General features: G+C 35.9%; 1 protein-coding gene across 1 annotated transcript in view; it reads right to left on the bottom strand.

Moving 5' to 3' along the window:
* Window positions 1-995: 995 nt before the first annotated feature.
* Window positions 996-12,010, bottom strand: part of LOC106001365 — a 45,701-nt gene continuing 34,686 nt past the window's right edge. The window contains exons 7-13 of the mRNA XM_013036469.1: window positions 11,064-11,117; window positions 9,338-9,373; window positions 7,818-7,862; window positions 5,606-5,659; window positions 4,880-4,915; window positions 3,335-3,379; window positions 996-1,053 (exon numbers count right to left, since the gene is read on the bottom strand). Of these exons, the coding sequence (XP_012891923.1) occupies window positions 996-1,053; window positions 3,335-3,379; window positions 4,880-4,915; window positions 5,606-5,659; window positions 7,818-7,862; window positions 9,338-9,373; window positions 11,064-11,117 (328 nt within the window). The remainder of the gene's footprint in view (window positions 1,054-3,334; window positions 3,380-4,879; window positions 4,916-5,605; window positions 5,660-7,817; window positions 7,863-9,337; window positions 9,374-11,063; window positions 11,118-12,010) is intronic.

Genomic DNA, 12,010 nt, shown 5'->3' with positions numbered 1-12,010 from the left:
CGGGTCATGGGGCCTGAACTCTGGGTCTGGGTGCTGTCCCTCAGCTCTTCAGCTCAAGGCTAGTGCTCTACCACTTGAGCCATAGCACCACTTCCGGCTTTTTTCTTATTGCTTATGTGGTGCTGGGGAATCGAACCCAGGGCCTCAGGCATGCAAGGCAAGCGCTCTACCACTGAGCCACCTTCCCAGCCCCCTAGTGTCTTTTTATTCCCAGATAAAACAGTTATTCTGAAACTTGTGAACCATTTTCCCATAGAAATGGGTGTTATAGGTTGGCAAAGACATATTTGAGCTGGCATATATAAAACTACTACACATTTATGTTCTGTGTTTGCTATTGAACAAAAGTAGAGTGTTAGCTTTTTGTGTTTTCCCCATAAATGCACTGTTTTTTCTAATTACAAATCCCTTCTACCCTATTTAAGTTCCTTATTCTCTGGTTCTTGTGCCCACTCATGATCAGCATCATAAGTATCTACCTTATTTTAAAAATCATAAGGAAACTTTAAAAAAAGAAATAAAACGTGAAAAACAGAAAGAAACAAACAAAAAGTACCTATTTTTCTCTAACACATAGTCAGCCCTGACATAGAGTCTCTTTTCAGTGTGTTACAGACTTGGGATGAGAACCAGCTTGCATAGTGCCACAGATAGACATAATGACATTTTGGACACTAGCGTCATATAGTGACAGGGTTCCACATTATAAAGGACACAAGTACAATATTGGTCTTTTATGCCCATGGTTCTGCTGCTCATTATCCTCTGTTCCTTTTTCATTTATGTAAATAGGTTTCTCTCCATTGTTTCAATTCACTATGGACTCAAAAAACAGAAAACCTGATATTTTCAAATAAAAAATATCTAAAATGCAGTTTCTTTTGTTTGAGATTTCTATGTCTGCTATATATGTTTCATCTTATATTTTATTTGACTGTCTAGAAACATATATGTATTTATATATATACATGTTTGTTGTCATATTGGTTTTATACTCACTCTTCAGTATCAATTCCAAGTAAAGGAACAGGTAAGACTTCTGAGAGGTCCACACTAAGAGAAAATAAATAGTGAGGCATGACACAAAGTTTTAATACACATTTTTGGCCAAAGAGCTAGCAACTCTAGACATGAATTTGTTGGGCTTCAGCCATTCATGTGTTCATATCTGTATCTATCCTTAGTTCATCATTTGTTACAACTACATCTTTGTAAGAAAATAACAAATATCCTAATTCTTTTGAAAACAGTAAACATTTCACACTTGGAATAGTTATCTGGTTTTATCACAGACTGGCATAGGGCATTTACTTCACATTTCACTACAGTTATACATATGAGAAATTCACAAGAATTACCAGTCTAAACTCATTACATCATTTACTTTAATTCATCAAGTGTTTTTACTGCCAGTAACATAAAGTGAGTCCATAGACTAGATAGGTGAGAGAGAGGGGAGAGGGAGATCCATCTCCATCAACAGGCAGCCAAAAAAAACCCATAAACAATAAATTAACAAAGGGCACATAAAAACAAAACAAAAAAAACCCCAGAAAACAGCCGTTATTGTTAGCTCAAACCTATAATCCTAACTACTCAGTAGGCTGAGATCTGAGGATCACAATTTGAAGCTAGACCAGACAGGAAAAGTCCATGAGACTCTTATCTCTATTTAATCACAGAAAAAGCCAGAAGTGGTGTTGTAGCTCAAGTAGTAGAGTGCTAGCTCTGAGCAAAAGGCTAGATAGCACCTAGATCTATAGTTCAAGGATCAGGACCAAGAAAAAAAAAGGATAATGTGAAGAATATCAGAGGTAGAATACTTACTACAGATACTGATCATCTAATGGATTAAACTTAAAAACCCTTACTCTAATGATAACTCTCTAGAAGCCACTCATTTTGTAAGTAAAGATTTACAAAGACTTAATTGAAGCAAGGGAAGAGCATTTTCCCTGGAAAGGAAAACAGGAACAATCAAGAGTCCCTGTGTTTCTTTGAAAAAAAGAGATTCTGTATCAAAAGCTGGATAATAATAATAAAGAACAAAGACAGACATTATCCAAAAAATGGAAAATAGTAATTTTAAACATACAGGCATTCACTACAAGACAAAGCTTCTACATAAAACCAAAATCTTTCAATGCAAAAGGAGACATAGACTCAAATATGATGGAAGTTGGGAGAGCCAATACCAACTGTTAACCAGGAAGGATCATTCAGACAATAAGTCAATCACAAAACATCACAATATACTCTAAACCAAAGTGGTCTAAGAGACACTTAAAACATTTCATCCAAAGGGGAGACCTTGATCAAGATGCACTGTGTTCATAAACTGATGGATTGAATGGTGACCTCTTTGTACAGCACTTCAGAATTTTGCTCTTCTCCTTTTACTGGGCCAATCCCCAGGATAAATGGTTCTTTGTGCAATAAACCATTTTCCAATAAAGTTTCAAAAGTTGAAATTGTTCTCTGTATCAACCACATCAATGAAACAAAAGTAGAAAACAAAGACATAAGAAATTATATAAACACATGCAAGTTACATGATATCTACTCAACTTGAGATAATTCATAAAAAATAAACTTTCTCAAACGAATGAAAATGAAAACAGAGTATTGCAAACACACTCATTTCCACATGTAAGCTCCAAGTAAATCCCAAAGAAATACTAGGAGGAATAGCAATCATGGCATGACCAAGGCATGTGAGGAGAATCAAGAGGATGTTAATAAAGAAAGATGTGTTTGTAAATAGAATAATTCCCTCAACAGCAAAGGCTAGAAATCATGAATTCACAAATGTTAAAATATCAAGTGAAAATACTATTGGATATTCTGACAGAAACCAATGATAAATAACTAAGATCATGGCAATGCTAATTATGCAATCTGATCATCACACTTAGTGGACCAAGTGTTTAAACTCTTACAGTACACACTAGACACATGTCCACCTACTACACGTCAGTAAAAAGGAAAACATATTTTTTAAAAGCTAAGCCAGAATCACATTTGTACAAATGAAGCAAAATGGTACAATGCTGTGACCACATGCCACAAGGAGAGGATAAAGAAACACGAACAATGACATTCTGTATTGCAATTCATCTCACCATAAATTTCCAAATTCATCTTCACCTTTCTTGATGTGTTGTTGTAGGAGCCAGATTTCATACAGATGAATTATAAGTACATGTTCATGAACATATATATATAGTCCATCCATTTCACTTCATGTCTATTTTATGGATTCATTTATCTCTCACTTTTTTATTTTATTATGAAAATACCATACAGAGGAGTTACAATTACATGGGGCTCTCACCTTTTATTTAGAACTAACATCTCTTGTGCCCATTCATCTGAAGGCCTGTGGGATTTAAAGTACATAGACTCAGACACCACATGATTGCTATGCTTCACATTCTGCTTCTACTTACTCTGCTGCTTATATATGTTCATGGAATTTCATTCTCTTGTAAATCAGTTTTTGAGACTTCACTACTTTTCAGTAGAGGTTAGTTTTTATAGATTCATTATCACATGTTATTGGGAAACAGTGCAATTCAAACTTTCTGTTCTATATTTCACAAATATATTAAATCGAATGTCACATTGTTATGGTTTTAGTTTCTCCCAATTCAACTCAACTGCATAGGTAAAAATCCCTTCTACTCTAGGTAATTCTCTGCTGCACAAGTCTATGCACATTTCTTATGTTTGTGATCCTAACACACAAAATTTTAAAAATCACAGGTCTCTGTGAACAAAGTATGCAGGGTTTCAGTTGAAAACCAACCACCCATGTGGCAGCTCTATATTAATAATAGTTTGGGGCACCAGCCTTACATAGTGACAGAGCCCTATATACAAGGAACACATGTATCATCTCTGGTATGTGATGCTCAGGTTGTACTGCTCCCTAGCTATCCCTTCCTCTGCTATGCTACAAATAGGATTGCCTCCATTGATCCAATCCATTATAAACTCACAAATAGGAAGCCTGATGTTTTTAAGAGACTGCTTGTTATTAGAAGTAACAAAAAGACTTACTACAGTAGATTACAGATTCTAATAGCCTTGTCCTTTCTGACCCCATGTGAGCATAATAGAAATCATTTACATAACTCTCAGTGGAACCATCTAAATAGACTTTCAAAGATACAGTGTAATCTCAAGGTTCTTTGGAAGATAACTTTACAAATGCCAATCCTGTTTCACCACCTTTTCCATCTTTGTTACTGCAGTTGGATGACAGGGCATCCTCCTTGCTGGCTAGGCAAGTGATTTACCACCTCAGCGATGGCCCAAGTCCTTTTTTGCTTTAACTATATTTTCAGATAAGGTTTTCCTTTTAGGTCTGGAGGAGACTTTAGACAATGATCTGATTACCTAATTTCCTGGGGAGGGGGGGGGGAGAATACAGCTGTTAGTCCATATCAGGCTCATTGGTTGACATGAGGCTCAATTATTCAACTACTGGACAAGCTGTCTTCTAAATGAGATTACCCCAAGTTTCCACTTCTCAGACAGCTAGTGTTAAAGGCATTTGTGACAAGCAGACCCTTCAGACATTTCTGACAGACATTTCAATTTTACTAGTACTGCTGCTGTTTGAACACAGGGTCTTTCACATTCTGATACTCTCTGTATCACACTAGCCCCAAGTCTTTTCTATTTTTGTTTCTTTTGTCCGAGTTCAGTTGCAGACATATGTTTGCAAACACATATGTGTCCATATGTCTGTCCATACATACATACAGGAATATATACATATATACTTAGGTGTTTATATAGTTGGCATAAACACTCATGTAAGTGGCATACACACTGTCTATCCATATACTTTATGTGTTTATTTGTATCTCACCTTTCTCGACCATATGCACATTCATAAGGAGATGGCCTATAGGAGTTAAAAATACACATAGTGAGATCTCATATGACTTCTTAGAATTCACATTCTACTTTCAATTACTCTGCAGATCATACACAAGTGGACTTTAATTTTTTGACATAACTTTCATTCTCTTCTCAGTCTATATTTGGAATAAAATAATCTACAAACCTCTCAGTTAAAACATTAAAACACCTGGTCAAAGATCTTCTTTTCCTTTCCCTCCTAGTCTGTGTTGGTTTTATTTGTTTCATGTCATTTTTCTTTTTCTTTCTTTTTTTCTTCCTTCTTTCCTCCCATTTTTTTCTCTTCTTCCGTCATTCCTTTTTCCTCCCTTCCTCACTCTCCCTTATTCCCTTATTTCGTTCTCTGTATGGGGTGCAGAGGATACTGCGGTTTGAAGACAGATCCCTTGTTTACTAGCCAGGTGCTCTACACCAATACCCTGGTCTCATTCCTTGGTGCTGTTCTAGAGATGTTTGTCATAGAGTTTGCTGTTTGGAAGAGGTCTGACCCTATAACACAATCTCCTAAGTTTCCTAGTAGCTGAGATCTCAGGCCGGAACTACTCTCCTTTTTGATTGAGATTTCTATGTATGTTTTGTGCTATGTATGTTTCATCTCAAATTCTACCTGTCTAGACACATGTATGCATGAAAATATATACATGTTTAGTTGTCATATTGGTTTTATACTCACTCATCATCTCCAATTCCAAGGAGAGGAACAGGTAAGACTTCTGAGAGGTCCACGCTGAGAAAATAAATAGTGAGACATGACACAAAGTTTTAATACACATTTTTGGCCAAAGAGCTAGCAACTCTGGACATGACAGGTTGAGCTTTAACTACTTAGGTTCATACTTGGATCTGTACTTAGGTTATCACTTATTACAATTACATATTCTAAGATAATAACATATCCTAAGGCCTGTGAAATTAATAAACATTTCTCATTTGGAATATTTTTATAGTATTACCATAAACATTACCATGGGACATCTATTTTACATTTCACTATAGGTTGTAGATATGAGAATTCCAGAGATATTACCAACTCTAAAGTCATTCCATCATTTACTTTCATTTGTCAAGTGCTATTACTGCCAGTCTCATAGGGAAAATACATAGACCAGATAGACAAAAGAAGAGAGATTCAAACCTGATCAATGCACTCAGCCATAAAACAATGAATATGAACAAGAAAGGCTCAAAGAGACAGGAAAAAGTTACAATAACGTTAGGAATATGTCTTTACTAAACATGCAGAGCCAAACCTTATTACAGATAGAGACTGTCTACTGGATTAAATTTAAATACCCTTGACCCAATGATACACTTACTACTAGACACTTATTTCACCAGTAAAGACTTAGAAAATGAGCTGGGTACCGGTAACTCATGCCTGAAATCCTAGCTATTCAGGAGGCTGAAATCTGAGGATTGCGGTTCAAAGCCAGCCTGGGCAAGAACATCTGTGAGACTCTTATCTCCACTAAACCACTCAGAAAACCGGAAGTGGTGCTATGGCTCAAGTGGTACAGCACTAGCCTTGATCTGAAGAGCTGAGGGACAGTGCCCAGGCCCAGAATTCAAGCCCCATGACGACAAAAAAAAAAAGACTTAGAAAACAAAAATTGAAGCAAGCAAAAAGTATTTAACATGCAAATGTATATCAAATGTAGTAATTTTTCTATATGAGAAAAAATAGAAAGACAGTATTACATTATCTAAAGATGGTCAATGGGAAATAATTGTAAATATACAGGCACTCACTGAAGGATAGTGCTACTACATAAAACCAGCATCATTCACTGTAAAATGAGACCTAGACTGAAACACAATAGGAGTCGGCAGCATCAATATCAGCTGTTACCATGAAGGATCATTGAGACAATAAGTTAATCACAGAATATCACTATTTACTATACATCAAATTGGTCTAAAATACATTTGTAGAGGTGACATCAAGCAAGATGTATTTTACTCATAAACGAATTGGTTGAATAGCAATTCCTTTGTACAATACTTCCAAATAATGCCGTCCTCTTCCTTTGTGGAGAATTCTTTAGGATAGACTACCAACAAATCATTTTTCAATAAAGTATTAAAATGTGAAATTATTATCAATGAAATAATATCACCAATGAAATAAAATAAGAAGGATTTTAGAAATTAGATGACCAAAGGACTGATGAAGAAATCATAAAGGAAACTAAACTTTCTGAAATTGATGAAAATGAAACATTGTATTCCAAAAAAAATCTCACTTCCACTGGCAGTTTACAAATTGATCTCAAAGAAATCCAAGATAGAAAAGCGGTCACGGCATGACCAGAGTATGTGAGGAGAATGGAAAGGAATGTTAATACAGATATGTTTATGAGCAGAAGGAATAACTCCTCCAATAGCAAAGAAGGACATCTAGGCTATAAATTATGATTACAAAAATTTCAAATATAAGGGAAAATAATATTAAACATTCTGTCAGAAACCAATGATACATAATTAAGATCACAGAAATGCCAATTATGCAATCTGATCATCACACTGTGTACTGTGTTGAACTCTTACACTACATATACATACAGCCATCTACGACATGTCATTTAAAAGCAAAACATATTTATAAGAGCTAATCAAGAATCACATGTTAAACATTTATCCAAATAAGGCAAAATGTACAAAGGTATGACTACATGCCATAATCAGAACATGAAGAAACAAAACTAGTGAATTCTGTACTGAATTTTTTCTCACCATTAATTCCCCAAATTCATCTTCACCTTTCTGCCTGTTTTTATATGTGCCAGATGTCATATATATGTATTGCATGTGCATGTTTATGTACACATATATACATGTTGTATGTTATATTTAGGATATCTATCTATCTGTCATTTAGCTCTCACCTTTTATTTAGAATTAACATCTCTTGTGCCCATTCATCTGAAGGCCTGTGGGATTTAAAAGTACATAGACTCAGACATCACATGATTGCTATGCTTCACATTCTAGTTCTACTTACTCTGTAGCTTATATGCTCCAGTGGAATTTCATTCTCATGTAAATAAGTTTTTTGAAACTTTACTACTTTTCAACAGAGGTTAGTTTTTATGGATTCATTAGCATGGGAAATGATTCAAGCTTTCTGCTCTATAGTTCACAAACATAAAATGAGAGTGCCACACTGTTATAGTTTTAGTTTCTCCCAGTTCAACTCTAGTGCATAGGTAAAAATTCCTTCTACTCTAAGTAGTTCCCTACTGTATAAGTTCCCTGCACACACTTCTTATGTTCATCATAACAGTCTACCTTGCTTTAACAAAAAGTATAATCCTGAAGCAAGGGCTCTGAACAAAGTGTGAAGGGTTTCAATTGAGAACCACCCATCCACATGGCAGAGCTCTATATTAATAAGGATTTGGAGCACCAGCCTCACTTAGGGACAGAGCCCTGGATGATGAGGGACACATGTTTCATCTACGGTATGCAGTGCTCAGGATGTACTGCTCTATATCTATCATTTCTTCCTCTTTGCTCCAAACAGGATTGCCTCCATGGGTCCAGTCCAATAAGACTCACAAATAGAAGCCTGGTATTTTCTAAGAGATTTTGTTATTAAGAGTAACAAAAGGAATTTGCTACAGTAGATTACAGATCCTAATAGCATTTTCCTTTCTTACTCCATTTGATTGAAATATAGAAATCATCTACAGAATGCTCAGTGGAAACATCTATATAAAATTTCAAAGATACATTGTACTCTCAAGGTTCCTCAAAGGATAACTTTACAAATTCCAATCATGTTTCCCCCTTTGTTTTATTAGTTGGTACTGCAGCTGGATGTCAGGCTAAGCAAGGGCTCTACCATCTGAGCTATGACCTAAGTTCTTTGGTGCTTTAAACATGTTTTCAGACAAGGTCTTCATTTTAGGCTGGAAGTGACCTCAGATCACAATCTGATTTCTTATGCTGTTATAAGGAGTGGGGGAAACACACCAGTGAGCTCACATGTCAGGCTCATTGGTTTAGGAGAGGGTCTCAATAACTGTTCACAAAATGGCTTGTAAATGAGATTAATTGCAGGTTCCACTTTCCACATAGCTGGCATTAAAAGCATGGATGACAAGAACCACCTTCCTGATAGATAGGTCCTTAATTTTACTAGTGGTACTGCTGTTTGAACACAAGGTCTTTCATGTTCTTACACTCTATATATCTATATCACACATACCACCAGTCCTTGTTTGCTAGTATTGTTTGTGTCCAAGTATTTAGTTCACGGCATAAGTATGTAAATATGAATGCATCTGTACATATATATGTATACATATATATTTATACATAGGTATGTATATTATTGGCATAAACTTCTACATGTACACTTTTCTATCCATATATATATATAATGGGTGTATTTGTATCTCACCTCTCACGACCCTTACAAATTTCGTATGGACATGGCCTATAGGGGAAAAAAAATACATACAAATCAGATATCACAGGAATTCACATTCTGGTACAAATTATTCTGCAGATCATACACTAGTGTAGTTTTATTTAAGTTTTACATATATCTGTTTCTCTTCTCACCCTTTATTTGGAACAAGGATAGCACTAAAGTTTCAGGTCATTAAAGAGGCATACTTGGTCATAAAATACTGACAATAACATGAACCACTTTTTCATAGAAATGAGTGTTATTGATTGGTAATGGACATATTTAGTCTGGGAGAATACAAAACTACTGAACACTTATGTTCTGTGTTTGCTACTAAACAAAAGTAGAGTGTGTTTCGCCATAAGTGCACAAATCTCTTCTACCCTATCTAAGTTCCTTATTGGCCAGTCCTTGTGCCCTCTTCTTATGTCCAGCATCATAAATACCTATCTGTCCTAACGCATGGTCAGGCTGAGGTAGGGTCTTGTATAGTGTCAGAGCTAGACAGAATGACTTCACATAGTGACAGAGTACTTTATTATAAGGGACACTTCTATGAGCTAGATCTTTTATGCACACGGTTCCCTTGTTCATTATCCTCTGTTTTTCTTTTTCTTTCCGTTGTTCATTATCCTCTGTTTTTCTTTTTCTTTCTTGCAAACATGATTCCTCCTTTGATCCAATCCACCAGAGACTCAAAAGTAGCAAACCTGATATTTGCTAAAGGAATACATTACCAAAATGACCAACATAGTAGAAGCATACTTCTCATGACCTATTTCTTTCTTATCATCACTGATGTTATGCTAACAGAAAATTAACCACAAATGTCTCGTGAAAGCACTTAGGACACCTTGTTAAAGAAAATAAGGGACTTTGGGGCTGGGAAGGTGGCTCAGTGGTAGAGCGCTTGCCTTGCATGCTTGAGGCCCTGGCTTCAATTCCTCAGCACCACATAAGCAAAAGGAAAAAAAGCCAAAAGTGGTGCTGTGGCTCAAGTGGTGGAGCGCTAGCCTTGAGCTGAAGAGCTGAGGGGCAGTGCCCAGGCCCAGAGTTCAGGCCCCACTACCAGACCCCCCCCAAAAGAAAGAAAATAAGGGACTCTTTTCAGGGTGATTTCACACATCTTAACCCCTTTTTCCTTTCACTCCTATTCTGAGTTTGGTTTTTTAAATTTGTTTCTTCTCTTTTCTTTTTCCTTCCATTCTCTTCTTTCTTTTCTTCTTTTCTCCTTCCTTCCTTCCTTCCTTCCTTCCTTCCTTCCTTCCCTTCCTTCTTTCCTTCCTTCCTTCCTTTTCTTCCTTCCATCTTGACTTCTTACTTCCTTCACTCCCGACTTACTTCCTTATATCATTCTGTTTTGGGGGACAGCAAATTGCTCTGGTTTGAATATAGATCCTTTATCTACTAGCCAGTTGCTCTAACACAGCGTCACAGCTTTATTTTTGATGCTAATCTAGGGAGTTTTTGATAAGGATTCCTGTTTGGATCAGGTCTAACACTAGATTAACATCTTCCTAAGATGTTTCCTAGTAGCTGAGATCTCAGGCCTGCAACACTCTTTTTTGTTCAATTCTTTTAACATCTCTATGTCTGTGTTATGTGTATGTATGTTTCATCTCATACCGTCATATGTTTCATCTCTGACTGTCAAGAGACATGTATGTGTTGAGTATATAAACATATTTAATGGTCATATTGGTTTTGCACTCACTCATCAGTTAGTATTCCAAGGAGAGGTACCGGTAAAACTTCAGAAAGATCCACGCTAAGAGAAAATATATAGTTAGGCATGTCACAAAGTCTTAGCACATATTTTTAATCAAAGAACTAGCGACTCTAGACATGAACAGGTTGGGTTGTAGATACTCATGTTCATATTTCCATCTGTACATAGTTCATCATTTATTTACAACTGAATCTTTAGAAGATAATAATAGATCCCAATGCCTGTGAAATTAGTAAACATTTCACCTTTTGAATAGTTCTCTCTAGTATTACCATAGACTGGCATGGGGAATTTATTTCACATTTCACTACAGGTTTTACATATGAGAACTCCACAGATATTAGCAATTCTAAGGTCAGTCTTTCATTTACTTTCATCTTCAAGTGCTTTTTACTGCCAGTCACATTGGGTGAGTCCATAGACCAGATAGGAAAAAGAGACAGGATTTAATCTGTAACTGTAGAGACAGCCATAAAGCCATAAAGTTGAATGTGAAGGAACAAAGGACACATTAAAAAAACAAATAACATACAACTTGAGAAATATGTATTTAGTGAACCATAAGAGCCCTAACTCTATCTTAGTTACAGATTGTCTAATGGATTAAACTAAAAAACCCTTGACCCAATGATACACTTCCTACTAGACATGTATTTTACCAGTAAAGTCTTAGAAAGACTGAAATTAAAGCAATAGGACTGCTTTACATTTCCTGAAAACATAAACCAGCAGCAATCATAAGTCACAGTATTTATACAAGAAAAAACAGCCTCTGTCACAAAAAATCCCCTATATAATGATACAAAGAAAGACAGGACATTATTCAAAAAGTGTCAGTAGAAAACAATAATTTTAAATAGACAGTCACTCATTGAAAGACAATGCTACTATATAAAAACCAACATCATTCAATGTAAAAGTACATATCAACT

Source organism: Dipodomys ordii, unplaced genomic scaffold (genome assembly GCF_000151885.1).
Source record: "Dipodomys ordii isolate 6190 unplaced genomic scaffold, Dord_2.0 Scaffold289, whole genome shotgun sequence".
Classification (NCBI taxonomy): domain Eukaryota; kingdom Metazoa; phylum Chordata; class Mammalia; order Rodentia; family Heteromyidae; genus Dipodomys; species Dipodomys ordii.
Note: the sequence above shows the minus strand (reverse complement) of the source record. Positions and strands in the feature narration are given on the sequence as shown.